This window comes from Aethalodelphis obliquidens, unplaced genomic scaffold (genome assembly GCF_003676395.1).
Source record: "Aethalodelphis obliquidens isolate GAN/ISIS:26980383/991018 unplaced genomic scaffold, ASM367639v1 scaffold14, whole genome shotgun sequence".
NCBI lineage: Eukaryota > Metazoa > Chordata > Mammalia > Artiodactyla > Delphinidae > Aethalodelphis > Aethalodelphis obliquidens.
In genome coordinates this window covers 17,046,163-17,073,530 of record NW_020837958.1, presented here as the reverse complement: position 1 = coordinate 17,073,530, position 27,368 = coordinate 17,046,163, and the positions used below count along the sequence as shown (strand labels likewise).

Genomic DNA, 27,368 nt, shown 5'->3' with positions numbered 1-27,368 from the left:
TCTCCCTTGGCCCCTTAAGAAAAATCCTTACATAACTTTTCTTACAAGTAGTGCATATATCCTTTCCCTAAGTTTCTGTATTGAGGACACAGTCTACGACTTTTGGTTACTGAGCTTATGTCAGGAATTATCCAGCTTCACTCTTGTGAACAACATCTAGCTGTGCCCCATCAGGAGTCCTGTGCTGTAACCACAAGCCAAACTGAAGGAAAGTGGGAGGAGGAAAGATCAATTCATGTGGTGTTTGGTGGCCACCAGGCATTCCATTTAGTAAATGTAGGATTTTAACATGGAAGTTTGAAAAATATAGTGGCTGAGCCAGAAAACTGTCAGTTTGGGTCAAATTTAGTATTAGGTAGTCAAAGAGTCTTTTTTATTGTCAAATTATATATGTATATATAACTCATATAGATATAAAGTAAATAATACAAAGTTATTTATATATAGAACATATATACTACTTGACCCCACTAAATTTAAGTATATAACTATATATGTACACTCAAATTGTCAGTCTATTTATTATCAAATTATATATATTATATAAATATATATATTATATAATTTTAAAAGTATATATAATAATATACACTACTTGACCCCACTAAATTATTTTTCAATAATAGCTAGTATTTTCCTTTTTCTTTTCCTGGAAGAAAATACACCTAAGATAGTTATTTTACTGACATTGCTTTGTCTAGTTCTGTTGTCTTTCTAAGACAGATTTGAGGCACCAAATGCCACCCTGTGTAAAAGGTAGAGGGTATAACTTTTAAAAGAGACTGCATGGAATTATGAAAACAATGACTAATCATCATATAACATCCTGGCAAGCATATGAGTATGTCCGCACAGGCTACCCCAGCGAAACACAGCACCAACTATGATGGGTCTGACAGGAATTCACTGTGTAGAGGTACCAGAGATTGAAGCTTTGTGGATGGTGACAACACAGCGTCTGTGGCCTGAGGGCCCTGCTGCCTTCGGATTCGGGCATAATTTGCTCTGACCTCCACCAGTTGCTTTAACTCTGTTAAAAAAAATATTATTTTGAGAGACAAGTCAATGTATTTATAGAAAATAATTAAAAGTTCAGGATGATGAAAATCTTGAAGATCCTTCAGAAATCCTCGACTCCCACGTCGGCCTCTCTCATTACACACTTGACTTGCTTATCACATCAGATATGTGTTAACATCCTTTGGATTTCTACAGAATGGCAGTTGCTAGAGAGGGCTTCCTTCCAAGCTTTTTATAAAGCCTGAATTGGAAGCTAACCTAGGAGTGGTCTAAAAACTGAACCCACTGAAAAGATGGTAAACACAGCATTGAGAACAGTGTTCAGATTTGATGACAAACAGCATAAAGCACCCTTTTGATTTTGTTGGGGGTTTGTGTGAAAGAAACTATTCTAACAGCATCTGATTTGTTTTGCCAAAACAAATCCATTTTTCAAAGACCCAGTGTGATTCTTTGATGGCTAACTTTCACATGCTAAATGTTTTTACATTATAGCACATAAAATAAGTTTTTATAAGGTGTTTAGTTTTGAAATTCCCAGGCTGCCTTATTTTCTACTACATAGTTAAGCCAGTAGGTCACAGAAAAATTATGAGTAGAATGATTAATTAAATGTCCTTTCACAAGTATAGATATGTTATATATATATGTATATATAATATATATAAATGCTAGTAGCATTTCTCTCTTGTTTTAAAGCATTCTGAGTATTTAGATTTCTACTAAATGATTATTTCTCAATTATTTCAGGAAAAATAATAAAATGACAGTTCATACAATAAAAGAACTTTCTAAAGAGCAACTAAATTAGACTCTCTGCTATCAATCAGATTTTCACCCACCGAAAAGAACTGAGACAACTGGGGAAACCACCAACACTTTCACCATTAAGGTAATATGGGGACCCATTTTCAGAGGAGAAGAAACAACTCTTTCACGTCATAGTAATTCATGTGGTTAAAGAACTGAAGACGCAGAAATGAATGTTTGTCTACATAGCCTTGTCAAAGGTCCACAGAGCTAACAAGGAGGAAAATGGTAAGGAGAGTAATATGTGCGTTTCTAGTTTTCTCTTTTCTCTTTGCAGTTTTTCTTGGTAACAAGCGTGCTTCTGGGAAGGCAGCCTACATATCTCTTCGTGTTTTGGATACCCTTTTGGCTAGGTTGCCTGAAGCATACTTAGCTTTATTTATCAGAAAGGCCTAATGAATACAGTGAGGCCAGGAGGGTGGGGTCCAGGTAACAGAAAGTCATCCCAAGAGTACGAAAGATTAAGCATAAATAATGAAGGGACTGGGCAAGTACCTTCTACTGCGCCACTTATTTGCTTACTATTCAATTACTTCAAGTGTGTTCATATACTCAATTAGATCGAAAACTCTTTCAGCGAAGGAACCCTGGCTTATATCTCTTTAATAGGCTATGTACTTTAGGAACACAGAAAGCTGTCAACTAATACTTATTCATGATAGGAACCCCATCATTGGTGTGTTCTTCTAAGTAATCACATAGTGAGGATCACCAAGAGCTGGAGTGAGGGGTACTGGTGAATGATGGGACAACAGAATACAAAGAATACAAAGATTGGCACCTCTTCCTTGATGTAAGATGGTGCTGGGGGAATATGTGTGGCATCCTCAGAACAGTGCTAGGCATCCCAGTAAATCCTTGTCTTCCTACTTTTTAGTTTCCGTTCCTATACTTTTATCCTTTCTGGGCTAAGTGTAAAGATATGATTGCAACTTTTTAAAAAGTTTTTGGCTTATATACCTTATATACAACATAGTAATAATAATCCTATGGTGACTTTTAAAAGAGATAATCTAGCATTAGTTATTTTAAGGACCCCAGGTAATTCACTTCTGAATCTTTTAATTTCCTTTAAAATGATATCAGTGTTCTTCAGAATATCCTGAAAATTATGTCATTGCTAATGTATACCTACTCCAGAAAAGGGTTTTAAATTCCTCAGGATAAATAAGATAAAGGACAAGAGTTAGTTTAATAACAAACGTATGTTCTTTTCCATTTCTAACGTTTATCAAAGAAAATAATCAAAGGATAGACAAGATAATAAAACAAGCATATATTTACTTATTACTAAAGAAAAAAATCTGTAAACTGTATATTTGCTATTAATGAAACATTAAGTTTTAAATAACTTGCAGAGTGGGAAGTCAAGGAAGCCTCACTTTCCTCAGGGTTCGTGCTAAAGAATGAATACCTTCAAAGGAGGCCCTTTAGAATTTCTACAAATAAAGCCCCTTGGATAAAATTCAAGACTAACAGAACTTGAATTCTTTAGAGCAAACAGTGTCAAAAGTGAGGTTCCAACAAATAAATACTTGAATTTAACTTTAGTAACATGGAGTAGAAAAGTGTGGAGGAGGATAATTATTAAAAATCATCATGATGGGATGTAAAATTCAGTAAACAAGCTCTTTGAAGAAACAAGTGAATGCTTTAATTCTTCAAACACTTGATGGAAAAGAAAACGTCACCCATACCTCTTTGGGTTCTAAAGCCATGCCCTGTGGACACACAGATGACCATGTCTTGCTCTATGTTGTCCCACGAGTGAATTGGCTCTCCGTCAGGGGTGTACAGTGTTCTGGCTGGGTGGGCCAGTTTGAGACGAGAGGAGCAGTCACTCAGCAGCTGAAACACAAAGGGACACACATACTGGGATGTGGAATGTCACACCATAATTACATATTAAAGAATCAACTCCTTTAAGAGAACTATTATCATGATATAAATATTCATTTTACTTGTAATTGTTAGAAAGAGGTACACTGTATAGCACAGGGAACTCTACTCAATACTCTGTAATGACCTATATGGAAAAGAATCTAAAGAAAGAGTGGATATATGCATATGTATAACTGATTCACTTTGCTGTATAGCAGAAAGTAACACAACTTGTAAATCAACTAAACTCCAATAAAAGTTAAACAAAAAAAAGGAAGAGGTATAGAAGGAGATGAGAAGAAGGGCTTACAAATGTTCCCTAATGTGTTAAACGGTAAGGAACTTCAGTGCTTGTCAGTGGATTTGTCCTTGTAGGTCTCTATTTTTCTATGTAGAAGAGGCCTCTTGCTGTTTAAGAAATGACTAAATATGAAAGACCTTGGCTTGAAGAATCTAGACTTGTTAGAATAGCTCATTTTTTTTTTCAATGAGCAAGAAGCTAGAAGGACAAAAGCACTGACCTGGCTCTGGCCTCTGTATGACTCAGACAAGTCAGGCAACTTCCCTATGAAAGAGTCTCTTTCACTATAAAATCAAATTTTTGGTCTAACACCTCTTTGACTCTATGATTCTATGATCAAAAGTCTTTTTCTTTTCAATTGGTAAATTTAAAAACTATGTTTAGGGGCCTAATTCAATTTCTCTCAATTTTCCTTGAAATATTCATAAAAACACATGTACAGATACGAAGTGTCAAGAGTACTAAACAGATTGGCTAACCTGTCACCAGACCCCTAAGGGTGGTTCTATTAGTCTGAATAAGACTTTAAGACAAAACAATGCAAGCAAGCAGGAGGAAAGTAAGAGGTTTCCGCACACCTGCCTGTATGGCTTTTACCTATCATGCAGGTCAAACACCTGCTCTCCCAAAATGAAGGAGCCAGGTCCACATGTGTTCCAACTCACCTTCTATACTTTAAAAAAAATTTTTTAACAGCTTTATTGAGGTTTAATTTACATGCCATAAAATTCATTAATTTCAAGTACGAAACAATCAATGATTTGTAGTAAACTGATAAAGTTGTGCAACCATCCCACAATACAATTTTAGAACATCCCCATCACCCCAAGAATCTCTCTCATGGTCACTGCAGTCACTTCTGTGACTTCTGCGACTGCAGTACTTCTTTTTATATATCGAATTAGGAGCTACAACTCACAGCAATGCAGGGTGGCAGTGGGCAGAGCTGGGCAAGTAATGGCATCTTGCATTTGGAAAATGAATCAGTAATATGAAGGAAGACATGAAAGAAGTGGTGAGATAATGCAATTCAGAGAGTGAAGTTTTCACTCACTATTGTGAGCAAGAGATGAATGCACTGAATTGAACAGTAATGGAAATTATCCCAGAATACATTCCCATCTGTAGAGTGGGATAGTTAGAGAAGAGCAGTGGGAGAATGGACTTAAATGCAGTCCTACACCTCTTGCTAAATGACAGCCAGTCAGCAGCCATTTGATTCTGATTCAGGATCTAGGGGTGGATCCTAACAGCTCCCAAGTCAAAATTTAGGAGAACAAAGGAGAACTAATGTCTTCTGTCAAGAGATCTCTCCTTGAAGGAGGAGATATAAATAGAAAAAATTAACATCAGCAACTATATGAGGCTTATGAAAATATTCTACGACATAAAAATGGTATCTGTACACAAGGTGAAGATTTAACAAAAAGATTTAGAGCACAAATACATTTTGGAGAGTACCTATATTGTGCTCCCCCCAAATTTGGTAAAATATGACTTCCATAAACACACACACACACACTCCCACACACACACAGAAATGAGATGACAACAGCTCAAAGGAAAGGAGCATTGCTGAGATGCAGGCAGAGATAATGATGGTGATAATGACGATGGTAACAACAATAGCAGTTAAAATTTACTAGCACATTCCTGTGGGCTAGAAACTTTTCTAAAAGTTTCTAAGGACAATCTAATATTTTTTCTGTGGAAACAATTATTATCCCCCTTTTGTTGATGAGAAAAATGGAGAACAAAGACATTAATATCATAACCAAGGTCACACAGCTGGTAAAAGAAGAAACAGAGGTTTAAATTGGGATGAATAGACAGCCGAATGAGAGGTAAGGAAATAAAAGACTCAAGAGCAGAATTACACTCCGTCTTAAAAGCAGGAAAAAGCAGACTCAATTTTGTAGAAAATCAAATCAGTATTAGGGAGGGCTAAGTTGAGAAAATCTCATAGGATACAGAGAAAGGATAAGACAAAATTTATGAGAAAAATGTAAAACATTTGGAATGTCAAGACATCAGATATTAAACCTATACATTATTGGTGTTACTGGAGAAGAATCCAGAATAAATTAAACTTAAGCAATTATTCAAAACACAGAAGAAAACGTTCGTGTTTCAAAGACCCATGTCTTCAGATCAAATAGGCTAACCTAGGATAAGGCACAGTTAATGAAAAAAATGACTAGTATTTAAATATAACTGGGCAAAAAGTATGACTTTCAGACATGGGGGGAAAATGCAGTTATGTTTAGACCTGTTTTCTGCAACAATGAATACCAAAAAAAAAAAAGAAAAGAAAGAAAATCTCTGAAGTTTTTAGGGGAAAAGGTTTCAGTATAAGAACTCAGTATCCAGCTAAATTATTACTTAGGTTACAGGAAACAAAAGATATCCTTATGTGTACAAAAACTCAGAAAATATATCACTCAGATACATTTCGGATTATTAAAAAATGAATGAAATTCCATCACCATGGAAAAGTCATAATATAAAGTGACTAATATTAAGCAGTAAGACCACTAGAACATGATACAGCTGTTATAAAAATGGTCAGAAAATAAATGAATTTAAAATTTTAAGGTAAGTCTCCATAGAGAAAAAATAAAGGAAAAATGTAAGACATCACCAAAAAGGGACATGGGCAAGGAAAAGAGAAACCAAAGCATTCAAACTTTCTAGCTATTCATGGGGGAAAAAGATGCTGTTTCTTCTTTTTTTCCATCGTTAGGAATATTTACTTTTATGATTATAATCAATGCAATAAAACAAAAAATCAGAATAAGAGAAACAGTTCTTCTAAAGGAGTAGGCAAAATCATCACCATGTGAACTTTATATGATTTCATTCTTAGAAAATTTATGTAAATTGAATGAGAAATTAATAACAAAAAGAATGCTTAGTAAAGTGGCCAAGCACAAAATAAATGATAAAACATCAGTAGTTTTATGTTGTTCACCAAAAAAAAGTATTTAAAAAAATACAGTGGGGGTAAATTCATCCCAACATCAAACCAACTCAGAATGTCAATTATTTTAAAATGTGAGGCCCTTCCTTATAAAAAATTATAAAATTTTACTGAAGGACAAAAAAAAGATGTATATGTATATAAAACAATGCCAAAGAATTCAATCTGGCTGCAAAGATTGAATATTGTAAAAGGTGTCAATTCTTATGAAAGTAATTAATAGCCTAACATAACTACAGTCAAAACTCCTGTAGGATGATTTTAGGGTGTTGAAATGTAATTCCAAACTTCATCTATAAAAATCAACAGGCAAGGATAATCAAGTAAAGTCTGAAAACAAAGTACAACATTAGGCAACTTCTATCAGATATTAAAATATATTAAAAAGCTATAGTATTCTAAAAGTATTAGATAGCCTAAAAGCAGAAGTTAATAAGAATTTAGTATATTATAAAGTTTGTATTCCAGCTCAATGGGGAGAACAAAAAAGATTATTCAGCAAGTAGGGCTGAGATAATAATTTTAAGCCAATAAATAAAACAGACAAAATAGCTTCACTCAAATTTTACACCAGAACGAAGTTTCACACAGTTTAAAAAGTAAACGGGAAAGACACAATTATAAAAATCTTAAGATGAATCTTTATATGACATAAGGATAGTAAAATACTATTGGAACATGAAAAGCAAAGAACAAACTTTTAAAATATATTAATTTCTGTACCTTAAAAAATCTCCTAGACACAATGGCAAATTGGATCATTGTTACAATAAATCTGACAAAGTTACACATAGTAGGCTTGTTACTTTAAAAAAAGAAGATTCATATCAGTGTGAAAAATACTTCCAGCAGAAAAATAGCAAAGAATTTGTCAGGAATTCACAGATTACTAATAAATGGTAAAACAAAGCAAGTCAAAATCACTTTTACAAATAATTAAAGACATATAAATTAAAGCATGGGTATAACATTCTCTCCTGTCAACCTGCAAATACATGTTTCTAAGTGATGGCAATTAGCATTGTTGATAACTCATGTAAACAGCAGGTAAGTGGGAACTCTCATTCACCACTTGTGGGAGCATTGACTCCTGAAATCGTCCTAGAAAACAAGCTGGCGATAGCTATCAAAATTTTCAAGCGCATTTACATAATTTGACCTAGCAATTCTTCTAGGAATTTATCTGGGGGAAATAATCAGAAAATTAAATAAAGATTTATATATAGATATGTTCACTGGAGCATGCTTTATGATAGCAAAAAATTAAAAACAATCTAAATGGCAAACAATAGAAAACTGGATGAGTAAGTAATAATCCATCCAGTTGATAGAAGATGATGATGCCATTGAAAATAATGTTTTGTTAAAGAATATTAAATTATGTGGGCAAAAAGTCACAACAGTTTGTTAGGCAAATAACACAGGTTGCAAAATTATATATATACCATGTGATCTACTATGATCACAATGGCAAACAAATATATAAATAACCATGTAGAAACCATAGGAATATATCTACTAAAATTTTAATAACTGTGGTTATTTGTGGGTGATAGAATTTTCATTTCCTTCTTGGTGCTTTTCCTTTTTCTAATATTAATGCACTGGCTGTATGTTGTTTTATAATTAGAAAACAGAACAAATGTTATTCAAATAATCAAAAAATTCATAGTGATTACAATAGATTCGTATGCTTCATATGGTTTTGCAGTTTTTCTAAATTTTCCATAACAATAGTCACTATCTTAGTCTGCTTGGGCTGCCAAAACAAATACCATTGACTGAGTGGCTTAAACAAAGGAAATTTATTTCTCACCGCTCTGGAGGCTGGCAAGTCAAGATCAAGCTGTGGTTTGATTTGGTTTCTGGTGAGAGCTCCTCCTGGCTTACAGACAGCTAGCTGCCTTCCTCATATGATGGGAGAAGAGAGAGAGATCGCTCTTTTTCTCTTCTTATAAACCCACAAATGTTATCAGGTTAGGGCCCCACCCTTAAGGTCATTTAACCTTAATTGCCTCCTAAAAGCTCTATCCCCAAATACAATCACATTGGGGGTTAGGGCTTTAACATAAGAAATCGGGGGGTGGGAGGTGGAGACACACAATTCAGCCCATAGCAGTTATATATTTTTCTGCTCCAAGGCAGCCAGAGAGTATGATTAACTGAGTTTCTATTTGGACTGGGAGCAGTGGGGAGCTGTCCTAGAATTGTGTGGATATGTCTCTGGGAGAAATTTCTGTAGTTTGAAAAGATCCTACATAAGGATAATTCTTATACTTTCCCCTACTTTACCACTAAAATGTCACTCGTCTATAGAGATTGTGTTCTGTTTATAATCAGAAAAATAAATATAATTTAATAACGGCATATACCAAGTACAAAATATGACTTAAATCTGTAGCTATTTCACTCGGTGTTCACAAAGATCTATTTACATGAGACTCAGTTAATGAGTTTACAAAAATCTTTTAAAAGTAAATTTGAAAACAAAAGGCATTTTCAGTACAATTAGGTTCTAAAATATCTAGTTAGCTTATGACCTTTAATGACATTCTTAATTCTCAGTTTTTCAAATATATCCAAATTTACTCAAGTACCTTCTTTAAAGTGGGTAATATAAATTAAATGTTTGTAATTTTTGCAATAACAAAAATTCATAATAAAAGAACAATGTTCTATACATAATTCTTCACCCACAATCCCTTTTGTGAGCTTTCATGGGCCAGGTCCTCTCAGAGTGGCTCACGTGGGCATCACAGAACTATTTCATATTCCCTGAGGACATGAGGTACTTGCCTCTCCAAATCAAAAAAATCTGTTTCTCATTCTTTCAGCTTCCACTCACGCATTCAGAACTGTGCTTGGCTGTGAGAGAACACATTGCTTTTGAGATTCTGTAGAATCAGAGAGAGGTTGCTGGGATGAGAGGAGACAGATGCTTTAGGACCATAGAAGGAGGGGCCCTGATAGTCATAAATCAGAGAAAGATGATGGCCCTGAAGAAAGAGCCACTAACCCTAGAGAGGGTGTCACCTTGGTGCACTGATGACAGATGAGCCTACACCAGTTGGAGATGAGAGTTTGCTCCAGCCATGTTCAAAGACTGGGTAGGAAGAATGTGGTTCAATCACCCAGAATAGCCACAGCAGTGAACGAAGTTGAGGGAAAGCCTGCATTAGATGGGATTCAAATACCTTCTGGGGGTTTCATTACAGAAAGTAGAGTGAAGCACCTTGAAATGCGTTCTGTTCCTCATTCTTCTGGTAAAAGTACCAGCCATTGAAACTCTGAGCTTCTCTGGAATTGGTGTTGTTAGCCAGATTCCCCTAGTAAAATCTGAACCCTACTCTTCCTGTTGTTTGTTTCACACACACAGTCCATTCTCCTGAACTTTTCTTTACAGCCTGAGAGCCTGAAAGGATACATTTCTAACTGATGACAAAGAATCTCATTCAGATCCCTAAAATCAAAATCAAAACAGAAAAAGGAAAAAGGGAAAGAAAGAGATTAGAAAGAACATTTTTTAAATAAAGCAAAAGAAGAAATAATATGCAGAAAACTTTCTAGACATTGCCTAAGTAGCTTTCTACACACAGGCCACATTAGTCTCCCCAAAACATTGGTTTTACTATGCCATGACCTTATTCAGAGACAAACTAGTGGTTCATGCACTCTAGTCTGGGGTAGTGTAATGGACTGAACTGTGTCCTTCCCCAGACTCATAGGCTGAAAAGACACTAGAGCTCTCTCTCCACATGTGCTCAGAGGAAAGGCTCTGAGAGGACACAGTGGTGAGAAGTCAGCCACCTGCCACTCAGAAAAAGAGTCCACATCAGAAGCCAACCCTGCTGGCATCTTGATCTTGGACTTTCCAGCCTCCAGAAGTGTGAGCAATAAATTTCTGTTGTCTGAGCCACCCAGTCTGTGGTATTTTGTTATAGCAGCCCAAGTAGACTATACAGAGAGTATGTGGTGTCCACCCTATATGCTTTTTTTTTTTTTTTTTTTTTTTTTGCGGTACACGGCCCTCTCACCGCTGTGGCCTCTCCTGTTGCGGAGCACAGGCTCTGGACGCGCAGGCCCAGTGGCCATGGCTCACGGGCCCAGCAGCTCCACGGCATGTGGGATCTTCCCGGACCGGGGCACGAACCCGTGTCCCCTGCATCAGCAGGCGGACTCGCAACCACTGTGCCACCAGGGAAGCCTACCCTATATGCTTTTGAACAGTCTCTCCAGTTGTCTGTATCTCTCCCTAATTCTCAGTCCAGGTACCATCTACTCGTATGTTTATGAATTCTAACACCCATACCTCTGTGTGTGATGCCCCTCATGCTTGTTAATGCTTTTTTCTGCCTAAATGTTGAATCTTACCCATTTCTCAAGTTCCATCAGAGCTCCTGGTTGCGTCCTCTGGGGAGCCTTTCTCCTTCACCCCAGGTGGGCCCAGTGTTCCCTCCTCTGAACTACTGAACTTCCTGTATGTACTACTGACCTGACCTTCATCACATGCTGTTAGTATTTCTCTAAGAGGAAGGTCAGCTCCCTCAGCAAATTTTTCTTACAATCTGTGTTCATCATAACCAAATATGGAACACAAAGAAAAACACATAATAAAGAAATACCACTTTTATTAGGCCACCAGTAATAAGACCATCCAATAAACACTTCCAAAAATAAAATCCTTCCAGTCTTTTTCTTTTAGGTTTGTGCATGCATGTATATAGAATCTAACTCTACGTGCTTTATAGTATGCTTCTTTCATTTAGTATATCTTGAACATCTTTATTGACATTCTTTCTAAAGTTGATTTTAATTATGGTAATATTCCATCCTATACACTATAATTCATTTAACCAACTCCCTATTGATAAGTGTTTACTTCTAATCTATATATGTTATAAATAGCCCCATGATAATTATTCTTACCAAACAAACTTCGCATAAATTCATGAAAATATCCTTGGGATAAGGTTCTAGAAGTGCATTTTCTTATGATTTGTATAGCCACACGGTCCTCCAAAAAGTTTTACTTCCATCGACATGAGAGTGCCCATTTCTCTATAAACCTAAGTAAAGCTTGATATATTTTCAAATGTTTTGCCAGTTGGAAGTATGCATTTAATGAGAACATAGATCATGCGTCATTTTATTCCTCCTATTGCTATAGGTTAACCTGTCAATTATACTGCACTATAAAGTTTTCAAACCCTTTTCACACACATAAATTAGGATAATACTTTACAGCATCTAGCACAGTGCCCTTTATGTACAAAGTTCATAAAAAATTATATGATCATGGAATAATATGTATGGCATGGCTTTTATATGCTACATGAGAGTCACATAAATCAAAAAGTCATTCTTTCACCAGGTATATGTAATTTTTGTAAAAGTTATGGTAAGTTTTTGCTATCCTGAGCCTGACAGGCTATCTTTAATCCTCGTCCCTGCTCTACTTTTTATTTATTAATCATTTCATATTCCCTCACTAATGTATCAGTTCTAGTTGCAATGGTTATGTGCATCTTAAGACTTAACATCTGCAATACAAACTCTGTGATTTTCAAAGAAACCAGCAAGGAAGAAACATTTCAGGTTTGTTATAGAAACTGTTCTAGGGTGTTCTCTCCTGAAAAAGTTTCACTCATTTTAAAAAATCACTTTCCTTTTTCTTCCCCATGTGTATGAAGTTCCTTTACTTGTATTCCTAGTTTTGAATTTATTGTCTGCATTTTTCTCTCTTCTTTCTCAAATACAGCAAATCGGCTGTCAACTTCTGAGATGCAATTGCTTTCACAGTTCTTATCCAAAGTCCTTGTCAAAGAGAAGTGGTCTCCATCACACTTTGAAATCACCAACCTTCAGGGACACAACTCCTCTGAGGTGCCCCTGCCACTCTAGGTGCCCCCATGAGCCTCCATGAACTCCTCCAGGCCTGCCTGCTGCACTGTCTTGCCTTTCCTTCCATCTCCCACCAACATGTCACCTTTATATGACTTCCTCTTGTCCCAGAAAAAATTATAAAAACATTTCACAAATAATAAAGCCCAACAACTATTATAAGATATCACTGCAACAAATAAGACTTTTAAAAATTCTACCAAAATCCATTTATTAGGTACCTAAAGTTTTCATTTAAAGACTAAGACAAAATGTCAACTTTTAGAATTGTATCATTGATATTGCAAACAATAAATGAACTGTTACTCATCTTTTCTTTAGTCAATGTTTTAATTCTGGAAAGTGGAAAGTTTGCCATAGTTCCAAGAATCTGTGTGACAAGAATATGATAGATTTCCTCTAGTGAATACTGTTGTTTTCCCCACGGGGAACATATCCAGTGAATAATCACTCTTTTGTGAACTAGGTTTAAAATGGAACAGGAAAACTATTTTAAATTATCTTAAAGTTTAGATTTACTCTAAACTTGGGTGCAATGAGTTTAATTGTCATTGTTCTCTGCTGGCCAAGTGTCATATTCTGATGCACACATTATGTCAGACAGCATTGGACTCCACCCTGTGAGGAAAGTATTACTCCCATTTTAGAGATGAGAAAATGAGATTTAGAGAGGTAAAATAATTTGCCTGACCTAACAATCTATAAATGTCAGCGCTGGAATTTGAAAACAGGCCTATAAAACACTCTCCTTTCACACTAGGTTTACCTCTGAAATAGTTCTGCCCCGGGCATAAGTGCCATCTTCAGGTCTGCCTCCATTTAGGTAAATCCACGCTCGTTTTGCATCGGGTTGCTTATACAAGCTGCTCCTCTCGAATGATATACATTTAGGTGCAGTTGGAGAATTTCCCTTGGATTGCAGTTCTTGGACTTCAGAAAGCTGTGCCTGTTAAGAAAAGCCCAGAGAATGCCGTGGTTGGAGAATTGTCTGTTTAGTGTGTATGCGTGTGTGTCTGTGCATGTGTCTGTGTGTGTGTGTGTGTGTGTGCATGTGCGTGTAGAATATGCTGAAAGAAATATCTTATAATTGTACATCATACGGAAAAAAGATTTAGGAATTACATTACCCTCTCCTATCACTGACTCTTCTGTAAATTCCCCTTGCTTCAATGCATCACTGTAAGCAATAATAATCATTAGAGTAATAATAATAAGGCACTTATTTTGGCAAAGCACTTAACTTTCATTTATAATTTGGAGAAATAAATAGAGATATGTTTTTGGATTTTTGTATGGTGTTTCTCCTACTGAGTGATTTCTCTGCATCTAACAAATGAGTTTTTGATTAGAGTCACAGCATCATTTCCTTTAACCAAGACATGCTTAAGGGAATGTACATGACTATTGTTTAAATCTTTACTCTCTGTCTTTTAAAATACAGCAGCCACCTTTATATTCTGCCAGATCCCTGCCAGGCAGCTTTTCATCCTACTTCAAGCATGTCCTAGTTCAATGCTTTGCATTCATTCCCTGGTCAGTGATTTATCCTTCTTAGCTTGGCAAGAAGTCATATTTCTAGCGATGTCAATTTCTTTTTTCTAGTAACCTTGACTTGGGCACACGCCTAAGATTTAGATTGAACACATTTCATGATTTGAGAAACCCTATTAAATAAGAACACATCATTTTGATGAAAAACTTCACAAAGCAAAAAGTTTTCCCAGGTCTCTCTATCCCCAATCCTCTCTCAACAGCTGACCTTTCTCTTCTCGTCTTTTTTATGTCTGGCAATCCTGTCTGATTAATCAATTGGATTGAAACTGCTTTTTGAATTCCTCACTTCTGAATGTCTCCATTGAAATTAGTATTTTGCTCCTTCCTCTTTTTACATATTGAGACATACCCTTAGGAGTGATGAGCAATGAAGCCATAAGGCTCAACTTGACTACATTTATTATAATTACCTTTGTACATATCCACTGGGCCTTTTTCTCTTCTTTGCTAAGGTCATAATTTCTGGTCTCCATTCAAACAAAACAGACTTTCATATGAGCTGGCTGTGGCTTAGATAGTTACTCTCCAAATGCCAACTCAACGCTTGGCATATGCTTATGTGGTCATTACTGACCAGATGCCGAGAATATATTAATAGCATAATTTAAAAATTCAATACTGTACTTTTAAAAGCTTATAAAAGAGCCTGAGTCTTTAATGTCTGGAGTCCTAAAGATCATACCTCTGTATGTCTTATAAGGTCCATGAGTTTAATTTCCTCTTGAGTCTGCTTAGTCCAGCCTCCTTCCACTACCACCGGCTGCACAGGGCTTTTGTTGGGAACCATGGTGGCTGGCTGACATGCTGCTACCCGCCGCCCTGGGGAAAGAAGTCTCTGGAAATGTTTCTGATGATAGGCTTTCAGATTTCAAATAAATTGGTTTGGCTTTCTATGCATAAATCATTTCACTTGGGAGCAGAGGGTAAAATACTAAATATATCATAAAAGCAAAGATGCCTAAGGTAATAAGATCTAACAATGTCTCTTCATACGGGAGCTTGAGGCTTTAAATAGCCAGTATATGCATACTCAGTGTACAGATGGAAAAGAAAGATAACACGCTGACTTCCACACTGGCCCCAACCTCTCATCCACGATATGGTTCAGCGGTAATTTAGTCAAATAGAATCCATGACCTATATAGCCCATCATCTCTTCCAGTCATGGAACATATGTTTTGTTCTCTTCACTAATAATAAGCCTTTCCCCCACAATTAGTTTAGCAGCCTGGGGATTAAGTATTTCTAAAATAATATTAACCCAAGAGACAGGAGGCCTTTTTTTTTTTTTCTATCTAATAATACCCTGCGAACACGATTAGTTTCTGACACCTCTGCTGTGTCCTCTGGGCTCTTAAGAAGCTGTGGTAAGAGAAAATATTTATCGGAATGGTGTATTCTAAAGAATCACAGGCATACATTAATAAGTGCGGTGATTTGAATTTATGCATTCTTTCAGCTAGACCACTTTAAATCATTATAGAAGAGGTTTAAAGGTCACACTTATTAAACTGTTTTCTTTTTCTGGGTTGAAGATATACTGAGCACTGAGTCTCAGACTGATCTCGAAACTTCTTAAGTACAAATAATGCTTTCTCTTGGATGTTCCTTCTAGAAACCTATGTTGAACATCAGGTATGAGTCAGGCATTGTGCTGGATGGTGCACATACAAAACACGTTTGAGACTAAGTCCTTGCCTCAAAGGCTTACACTTTGGCAAGGAAGGCAAATGTCAAGGAAATGATTACACCAATAACTGATTGTAACTGTGTTGCACCATGGAAGTACAGGGTGTGTAAAAGCATGTAAAACAGGTTGCTGACCTAGTCTGAAGTGTCAGAAAAGGCGTTTTTGAGAAAGTCACACTTAGGTGGATAAAATAATAGAAATACTGAAATGACGTTAAGTCCTAATTTTGTTGCCAGGAGACTTATAATGTGCAGGTTTTCATACCGTGACTATGAACAAAACATTTTGAAAATAACTCAGTTTTTGTAGAGGATAATACATTTGTGCTCTTACAGCTCAAGTTTGTGTAAATAGATCCAGCAATAAAAATAGGTGGCAGAAATGACTTTTCAGGGAAATCAGAACTCTATGTACCTAATAAGCATTCATATGCAATTTATGGTTATGGAGAAAACATAATTGAATTAACAGCCAATGAGTTACAGTGACAATGCCATTAGGCAACATGTTTTGGAGAAGAGCACAGTGGCACCAGAAAAATACATAACAGAAATTTATGCCAAATATAGTTTTCAGCTGACTCTATTCATAATGTACAGACAACATTAATTTATCTGCATAAATTCTTATGGATAACATCTCAATAAATATTTTATTTATAACGCATTTTGAACACTAAAATTTTGCTCAACTAAAGACAGTTCTCCACTAGTTTATCATTTACACTGTTAAGAGCCAGGATTTGAATATAAGAAAGAGCAAAAAACACATGCATTATTGTTTTTTGTCAACTTGTTTCTAATGGTCTTAAGAAAATGAAAGCATTTGCACTCTAACATTTATAAAGGGACATAATATCATCACAAAAGATTTTCATAATAAACTATCCTTTATGTAGGTAAGAATAACAAATAGAAACAAAACAAAAATGTATTGAATAAATTACTTTTTATTTTCTTATTACATTTTCCATATATTCTGTTTTATTTCACATGTGATTGGTGGGGGAGGGGGGAAGATAATATCTAACTATTAATGGGGAAAGCTAGAGAACGTGGGTACTTTGCTGTTCTTTCAGAATATAAATCTCAGCTGGACAGCTCTCCTCATACCTCTCCTTTGTTGGGAGGGCCCATCCTGGTTCAGCACCATATGTGCCCAAAAGGATTAGTCCAGCTCATTTGGGGTTTCAGTTAGCAGATCCATTTAGCTCTCACACTAAATAAAATGTTCCAGCATTGCCTTTATATGTAACAAAGGTGATACTTTGGCCTGATCTGCCATCCTTCAGTTTTGTTTATCTGTTTTTAAGATCCCAACTGAGAAAATGGACTGCCTTCTCAGGAATCCCTGTTCTAATGTTTAGTGAATATTCATTCTGTACTAAGCATGTAGTAAATATCTGGCATTTGTAACTTAATCATAAAAACCCCACAAGGTTATTACTACAATTTCATTAATATTAGCAATGATCATGCTTACAAATGAAATGTAAAATCAGCTTACCATAGTACTTTGTACACAGTATATGCTCAATAAAAATTTGCTGTACTTACCAATCCTTATAATAATACGATATAATTGATTTGGTCACTGTTCATACCTCCCAAACCTCCTCTTTCATCCAATGCTCAAGAAGCTCACAATCCAGAGGCAGACCTGTGGAGCCCCAATCCTGAGTCGGCCACAATCCAAGGGCCGGAAACCTGATTCCTTTCTGACTTGCCCATCATTCAGCCATGTGGATGACAGGGTCTTGGTGCACTGGCCAGGTGTCAGGCCTGAGCCTCTGAGGTGGGAGAGCCAAGTTCAGGACATTGGACCACCAGAGACCTCCCGGCCCCACGTAATATCCATCGCTGGGAGCTCTCCCAGAGATCTCCGGCTCAACGCTAAGACCCAGCTCCACTCAATGACCAGCAAGCTACAGTGCTGGACACCCCATGGCAATCAACTAGCAAGACAGGAACACAACCCCAACCACTGGCAGAGAGGCTACCTAAAATCATAGTAAGTTCACAGACACCCCAAAACACACCACCAGACGTGGTCCTGCCCACCAGAAAGACAAGATCCATCCTCATCCACCAGAACACAGGCAACAGTCCCCTCTACCAGGAAGCTTACACACCCACTGAACCAAACTTAGCCATGGGGGCAGACACCAAAAACAATGGGAACTATGAACCTGCAGCCTGCGAAAAGGAGACCCCAAACACCATAGGTTAAGCAAAATGACAAGACAGAGAAATATGCAGCAGATGAAAAAGCAAAGTAAAACCCCACCAGACTAAACAAATGAAGAGGAAATAGGCAGTCTACCTGAAAAAGAATTCAGAGTAATGATAGTAAAGATGATCCCAAATCTTAGAAATAGAATGGAGAAGATATAAGAAATGTTTAACAAGGACCTAGAAGAACTAAAGAGCAAACAAACAATGATGAACAACACAATAAATGAAATTAAAAATTCTCTAGAAGGAATCAATAGCAGAATAACTGAGGCAGAAGAATGGATAAGTAACCTGGAAGATAAAATAGTGGAAATAACTATCATTGAGCAGAATAAAGAAAAAAGAGTGAAAAGAAAGGACAGTCTCAGAGACTTCTGGGACAACATTAAATGCACCAACATTTGAATTGTAGGGGTTCCAGAAGAAGAAGAGAAAAAGAAAGGGACTGAGAAAATACTTGAAGAGATTATAGTTGAAAACTTCCCTACTATGGGAAAGGAAAGTGTCAGTCAGGTCCAGGAAGTGCAGAGAGTCCCATACAGGATAAAGCCAAGGAAAAACACCCAAGACACATATTAATCAAACTATCAAAAATTAAATACAAAGAAAAAATATTAACAACAGCAAGGGAAAAGCAACAAATAATACACAAGGGAATCCCCATAAAGTTAACAGCTGATCTTTTAGCAGAAACTCTGCAAGCCGGAAGGGAGTGGCAGGATATATTTAAAGTGATGAAAGGGAAAAACCTACAACCAAGATTACTCTACCCAGCAAGGACCTCATTCAGATTCAGTGGAGAAATTAAAACCTTTACAGACAAGCAAAAGCTAAGAGAGCTCAGCACCACCAAACCAGCTTTACAACAAATGCTAAAGGAACTTCTCTAGGCAGGAAACACAAGAGAAGGAAAAGACCTACAATAACAAACCCAAATTAATTCATAAAATGGTAATAGGAACATACATATCGATAATTACCTTAAATATAAATGGATTAAATGTTCCAACCAAAAGACATAGATTGGCTGAATGGATACAAAAACAAGACCTATATATATACTGTCTATAAGAGACTCATTTCAGACCTAGGGACACATACAGACTGAAAGTGGGGATGAAAAAAGGTATTCCATGCAAATGGAAATCAGAAGAAATCTGGAGTAGCAATTCTCATATTAGACAAAATAGACTTTAAGATAAAGACAATTACAAGACACAAAGAAGGACACTACATAATGATCAAGGGATCAAACCAAGAAGAAGATATAACAATTGTAAATATTTATGCACCCAACATAGGAGCACCTCAATACATAAAGCAAATGCTAACAGCCATAAAAGGGGAAATCAACAGTAACACAATAATAATAGGGGACTTTAACACCCCACTTTCACCAGTGGACAGATCATACAAAATGAAAATAAATAAGGAAACACAGGCTTTAAATGACACATTAAACAAGATGGACTTAATTGATATTTATTGGACATTCCATCCAAAACAACAGAATACACTTTCTTCTCAACTGCTCATGGAACATTCTCCAGGATAGATCATATCTTGGTTAACAAATCAAGCCTTGGTAAAGTTAAGAAAATTGAAATCATATCAAGTATCCTTTCACAACACAACACTATGAGACTAGATATCAATTACAGGGAAAAAAAACTGTAAAAATTACAAACACATGGAGGCCAAACAATACATTACTAAATAACCATGAGATCACTGATGAAATCAAAGAGGAAGTCAAAAAATATTTAGAAACAAATGACAATGAAACCACAATGACCCAAAACCTATGGGATGCAGCAAAAGCAGTTCTAAGAGGGAAGTTTATAGCAATACAATCCTACCTCAAGAAACAAGAAAAACTCAAACAGACAACCTAACCTTACACCTAAAGCAGTCAGAGAAGAAGAACAAAAAAACCCAAAAGTTAGCAGAAGGAAAAATCATAAATATCAGATCAGAAATAAATGAAAAAGAAATGAAGGAAACAATAGCAAAGATCAATAAAACTAAAAGCTGGTTCTTTGAGAAGATAAACAAAATTGATAAACCATTAGCCAGACTCATCAAGAAAACAAGGAAAAAGACTCAAATCAACAGAATTAGAAATGAAAAAGGAGAAGTAACAACTGACACTGCAGAAATACAAAGGATCATGAAAGACTACTACAAGCAACTATATGCCAATAATATGGACAAGCTAGAAGAAATGGAAAAATTCTTAGAAGAGCACAACCTTCTGAGCCTGAACCAGGAAGAAATAGAAAATATAAACAGACCAATCACAAGCACTGAAATTGAAAGTGTGAATAAAAGTCTTCCAACAAACAAAAGCCCAGGACCAGATGGATTCACAGGCAAATTCTATCAACCATTTACAAAAGAACTAACACCTATCCTTCTCAAACTCTTCCAAAATATAGCAGGGGGAGGAACACTCCCAAACTCATTCTACGAGGCCGCCATCACCCGATACCAAAACCAGACAAAGATGTCACAAAAAAAAGAAAACTACAGGCCAATATCACTGATGAACATAGATGCAAAAATCCTCAACATAACACTAGCAAACAGAATCCAACAGCACATGAAAAGGATCATACACCACGATCAAGTGGAGTTTACCCCAGGAATGCAAGGCTTCTTCAGTATATTCAAATCAATCAATGTGATACAGCATATTAACAAATTGAACGATAAAAACCATATGATAATGTCAATAGATGCAGAAAAAGCTTTTGACAAAATTCAACACCCATGATAAAAACCCTCCAGAAAGCAGACATAGAAGGAACTTAACCTCAACATAATAAAGGCTATATATGACAAACCCACAGCAAACATCATTCTCAATGGTGAAAAACTGAAACCATTTCCACTGGAACAAGATCAGGAACAAGACAAGGTTGCCCACTCTTACCACTATTATTTAACATAGTTTTGTAAGTTTTAGCGATACCAATCAGAGAAGAAAAAGAAATAAAAGGAATCCAAATTAGAAAAGAAGTAAAAGTGTCAGTGTTTGCAGATGACGTGACTATACATAGAGAATCCTAAAGATGCTACCAGAAAACTACTAGAGCTAATCAATGAATTTGATAAAGTAGCAGGATACAAAATTAATGCATAGAAATCTCTTGCATTCCTATACACTGATGATGAAAACTCTGAAAGAGAAATTAAGGAAACACTCCCATTTAGCATTGCAACAAAAAGAATAAAATACCTAGGAATAAACCTACCTAAGGAGACAAAAGGCCTGTATGCAGAAAACTATAACTCACTGATGAAAGAAATTAAAGATGATACCAACAGATGGAGAGATATACCATGTTCTTGGATTGGAAGAATCAACATTGTGAAAATGACTATACTACTCAAAGTAGTCTACAGATTCAATACAATCCTTATCAAACTACCAATGGCATTTTTCACAAACTAGAACAAAAAAATCTTAAAATTTGTTGGGAGACACAAAATACCCCGAATAGCCAAAGCAATCTTGAGGAAGAAAAATGGAGCTGGAGGAATCAGGCTCCCTGAGTTCAGACTATACTACAAAGCTACAGTAATCAAGACAGTATGGTACTGGCACAAAACCAGAAATACATATATCAATGGAACAGGATAGAAAGCCCAGAGATAAACCCACACACATATGGTCACCTTATGTTTGATAAAGGAGGCAAGAATATACAATGGAGAAAAGACAGCCTCTTCAATAAGTGGTGCTGGGAAAACTGGACAGCTACATGTAAAAGAATGAAATTAGAACACTCCTAACACCATACACAAAAATAAACTCAAAATGGATTAAAGACCTAAATGTAAGACCAGACACTATAGGTCTCTTAGAGGAAAACATAGGAAGATCACTCTATGACATAAATCACAGCAAGATCCTTTTTGACCCACGTCCTAAAGAAATGGAAATAAAAACAAAAATAAACAAATGGGACCTAATGAAACTTCAAAGCTTTTGCACAGCAAAGGAAACCATAAACAAGATGAAAAGACCACCCTCAGAATGGGAGAAAATATTTTCAAATGAAGCAACTGACAAAGGATTAATCTGCAAAATTTACAAGCAGCTGATGCAGCTCAATATCAAAAAAACAAACAACCCAATCCAAAAATGGGTAGAAGACCTAAATAGACATTTCTCCAAAGAAGATATACAGATTGCCAACAAACACATGAAAGGATGCTCAACATCACTAATCATTAGAGAAATGCAAATCAAAGCTACCATGAGGTATCACCTAACACCAGTCAGAATGGCCATCATCAGAAATCTACAAATAATAAATGCTGGAGAGGGTGTGGAGAAAAGGGAACCCTCTTGCACTGTTGGTGGGAATGTAAATTGATACAGCCACTATGGAGAACAGTATGGAGGTTCCTTAGAAAAACTAAAAAGAGAATTACCATACAACCCAGTAATCCCACTACTTGGCATATACCCTGAGAAAACCATAATTCAAAAAGAGTCATGTACTACAATGTTCATTGCAGCACTATTTACAATAGCCAGGACATGGAAGCAACCTAAGTGTCCATAGACAGATGAATGGATAAAGAAGATGTGGCACATATATACAATGGAATATTACCCAGCCATAAAAAGAAACGAAAATGAGTTATCTGTAGTGAGTGGATGGACCTAGAGTCTGTCATACAGAGTGAAGTAAATGAGAAAGAGAAAAACAAATACCGTATGCTAAAACATATATATGGAATCTTAAAAAAAAGGTTCTGAAGAACTTAGGGGCAGGACAGGAATAAAGACGCAGACGTAGAGAATGGACTTGAGGACACGGGGAGGGGGAAGGGTAAGCTGGGACGAAGTGAGAGAGTGGCATGGACATATACACATTACCAAACGTAAAATAGATAGCTAGTGGGAAGCAGCTGCATAGCACAGGGAGATCAGCTCGGTGCTTTGTGACCACCTAGAGGGGTGGGATAGGGAGGGTGGGAGGGAGACACAAGAGGGAGGGGATATGGGGATACATATATACGTGTAGCTGATTCACTTTGTTATACAGCAGGAACTAACACACCATTGTAAAGCAATTATACTCCAATAAAGATGTTAAAAAAATGATAAAATGATTGAATTTTTAAAAAAGGAAAAAAACAGAAGCTCACAATCCAACAGGGACTGCAGTTTACTGAATTTAAACTTGCTATTATTTCTCCTTCTAATCCCAGCAACTAGAAAAGACCATCCTCACAGTAGGTATTTTATAACTTAGCAATGAATTTACATTTAATAGCAGAAAACATAACAGTTTAGCAGTAGAGACAAGATTTATCTTAGTACTAAATTTTAAGAGAAACTGCATTAATGGATTTCTCCATAATGGACACCATCTGACGAAAAAGACTGTTTTCTACAGTGATATTGTGGATGATGCCAACTGAACTTTAAATACCTTTTTAATACTTAATTATAATAAAAGCTAAAGACGTGATATAAAATCAGAATTCAGTAAAAGCAGCTCTGCCGGGTGCTATTTTTTTTTTTTTTAAAGAATTTTTTTTTTTTTTTTTGGTTCCCCCCCTACCCCGTACGCAAGCCTCTCACTGTTGTGGCCTCTCCCGTTGCAGGGCACAGGCTCCGGACTCGCAGGCTCAGCGGCCATGGCTCACGGGCCCAGCCGTCTCCGCGGCATGTGGGATCCTCCCGGACCGGGGCACAAACCCTTGTCTCCTGCATCGGCAGGCGGACTCTCAACCACTGCGCCACCAGGGAAGCCCTCGGGTGCTATTTTTAATATGTTACTTTCTATTGATTTAATTTGATAAAGAAATAGAGCTTAGAAAGCTCATTGGAGTGGATGGTTGAAATCCCATTTATTCTTTAATTAAATAATTCTACAACTATTCAGAGAACAAATTAGAAGGGTATAGAATTTATAATGTAACATAGGAGAGACAGTCATATGATCAGGTATGTATAATAAAGTGATAAGGGCTATTGGGGGAAGTTAAGGCTATGACAAACCACACTGTTCCTGACTTAGAATGTTAGTGAAGACTTTTAGGAGAAATAACGAGTAAGCTGAAAAGTAAATAATGAGAAGCAATCCAAGAGAACAGGAGAGAGAAAAGTTTGAGGCAGAGGGAACTGAACAGAAAGCTGACCCAGTAACCCAAAGAATAGATGACGATAGCTTGAACTTGGATAATGACAGTAGGAATCAAGATCCTTAGAATTCATTTGAAAAACAGATTCAAAGCAACAAGACTTACTGATATTTGCTTAGAGATAGCGAGAGTGGGAGATGCCAAGGATGACTCCCAGCTCCTTGAGATGGAACACCTGGTTGTGGTAATGCCCACAGAAGAAAGGAAGGAGGCATTGGTGTGGTAAGATATGAAATGAAATGGTGGTATGGTCACTATATGGTGACGTGTTAACTTCAGTTTTGGACATGCCTATGGGACATTCAAGTGCAAGTGTCAAGTAGTTGGAGTAGTAGAGGTTAGCAATAGTAATAGATGCTTTTCAGTTAGACCCAATAATTCTTTTGGTAAAAACTGAAAAAACAGCCATTTCAACCCAGAGTGCTGTCTAGTGCACTTAGGACTAATTGTCTTATTTATTGAAGTAAGATTCACATGTTTCTGACACCAGACGGTACAGATACTCAGGAGCTGAAATCCTGCTATGGCAGTTACAGAGCCTGAAATGTATTCCTTCCCAGACTAAAGTCCATAACATACTTATTCCCCAAAGAATCATTTGGTGTCTGAAGTGCTGGGAATAATATAAGATCAGGAACTTAAGATTCTGTGACAAAGAGAATGGAAGAAGAGGACAAATATTGTCAGTCAATCACTTTGTCTATGAATAACATATCTTATGCCGCATAACGAGATAACCTCCCTTCTGTGATAAAGACACTAATCTTTGAAGAATTTAGTACTTCCTCACTCAGATTATTTAACAAAACTTCTTCCCAAGCAATACCTAAGAAATAACAGAAAGTTTTGTTTAATGACTAATTCCAAAGTCCATAAAATGTCATTTCAGGAATTGTTTCAAAACCAATAGGGTGGTTATATGATCCACACATCCTCCAAATTTTAAAAATGTATATATAAATCGTGTGATATCATTTTAATATAAAATTTACAAATACAAAATCAGTACTGAAAAGATATATTAATAGGTTTTAGACTTGCTCAAGTGACTTTTGTAACACAATATATAATATTCAGTTAAACATCAGGTATCTAAAGGTCAAAAAAAAAACTACCAGCAAATTAAGGTTAAGAATTAAAGGTTTAGAATTAAACATGGTGATACTTGATTTAGTTCATACTGACCTTTTAACTGTCTCAGTTTGTGTTTCATAGTGTCTAGATCAGCCAAAATTTTGTCCTTTTTTAGCCAGTTCTTTTTTTTTATTTTTTCTGCTTTCTTCAAAGCTAGAATTAAAAAACTACATGATATTTTATCTTGCATTCTTCTTATCAACAGTAATTTATCATGCAAGCCAATAATTTATAAAGAACTTTCTGCTCCAAGAAACAAATTCAATTAGAAACAAGTAATTAAAAGGTAAGGGTCATTAAAAGAAACTTCATTTGAAAGATGACAGGGCTTAAGGCATTTCTTTATGGAATGGAGGGGGAAAAAAGAAGAACAGTGCTGTTTTATTATATAGATTTACCATATGTAATAGCCATATTTCATTTTCTATTTCCACAAACTATTTGGAGGTGATGAAAGTCTTCCTTGGAACCATCCATTTTTTTAAACATCCACCTACTGCCTAAAGGGTGCAATTCTTAAAAATGAAAATGTGCAGACAGGTCGTCTTCAGTGTGAATTAAACTCATTTGTTATTTTCTAATGTATATCATTATTCTCAGTCTTATAGACCAAGGATCTCTTTATCAATGAAATTAGACACTTTCCATGCAGAATACTCCATCCCAGTAAGAAAAAAACAGGCAATTGTGCAAATATAGGAGTATAGCTATCCTTGTGCCCATGTTAATTGATGAACCTCCCGTTCTTTGCATAAATGTGATGTTATTATGTTGACATTATACACATTTAACTGATTTTCTTATGGTGACAAAAAATTTATTTCTCTCTCTCTTTATGCACTTGCTTGAAAGAAAGCAAAAACAAAACACTTACCATTCGGACTTAGAAATGGTTCACCGCAAGATACCCAGATGGCAATAGGATTTCTGAGGATGAGGGTGAGCAAAGACTTATCTATATCATCCAAACTATCAGATGTCACAGACTTTGGAAATAATTTGGTTTTCACTTTCATTCTTGTTGTTCCTGGGAAACAAATGACACATATACTATTGTTCAATGAATAATGAATAAATTTGCTTGCTGAATTCACTTGTTTATTCAAAATATTTTATTCTTCATTAATGACTTGATTTAAACAGGTTAATGCCCAAACCAGACGCAAATACATAAATTTGATCAGAAACTTCATATGCAACTAAATAATTTAAACAAATCTTATCGTAAATACATATTTTAATTCCTTTCTTACACTTTATCTAGTTATGAAAAAAATATGAGGTAGCTTACCAAAATATCTACTCTGAAAAGGGATAAAATAAAGAGAAAAAAAAGCAAGGAAGGGGAGAAAGGAGTATAGGAATAGACCAAAGCCAGAGATAAGGTGCTTCAGAGAACTCATCAATTAAATGATTAATAGTATCTATCTCATTCTGCTGTTGGGATGATTATAAAAAGGAAAGTGTTTAGAATAATATTTGGTCTAGTTAATTGTGCAAGCATCCAAAAAATGCTAGATAATATATTTATCATCATTATGATACTAGACATGAATACCACACTGTTTTTATTTGCTGGAGATAAAGCACTATTTGGGCACTGAGAATCCTTGTGGCTACAGCAAAGAGGAAAACACCATTTCAAGATACACATGGCTGACAGAGAGAGATAAATTCCTCAAGATACAACTCTCC

General features: G+C 36.1%; 1 protein-coding gene across 1 annotated transcript in view; it reads right to left on the bottom strand.

Moving 5' to 3' along the window:
- Positions 1 to 881: 881 nt before the first annotated feature.
- LOC113625161 (uncharacterized) overlaps positions 882 to 27,368 on the bottom strand; it is a 250,728-nt gene continuing 224,241 nt past the window's right edge. The window contains exons 25-30 of the mRNA XM_027115666.1: positions 26,548 to 26,700; positions 25,725 to 25,826; positions 15,130 to 15,266; positions 13,660 to 13,839; positions 3,528 to 3,678; positions 882 to 1,030 (exon numbers count right to left, since the gene is read on the bottom strand). Coding sequence (XP_026971467.1) covers positions 882 to 1,030; positions 3,528 to 3,678; positions 13,660 to 13,839; positions 15,130 to 15,266; positions 25,725 to 25,826; positions 26,548 to 26,700 — 872 coding nt within the window. The remainder of the gene's footprint in view (positions 1,031 to 3,527; positions 3,679 to 13,659; positions 13,840 to 15,129; positions 15,267 to 25,724; positions 25,827 to 26,547; positions 26,701 to 27,368) is intronic.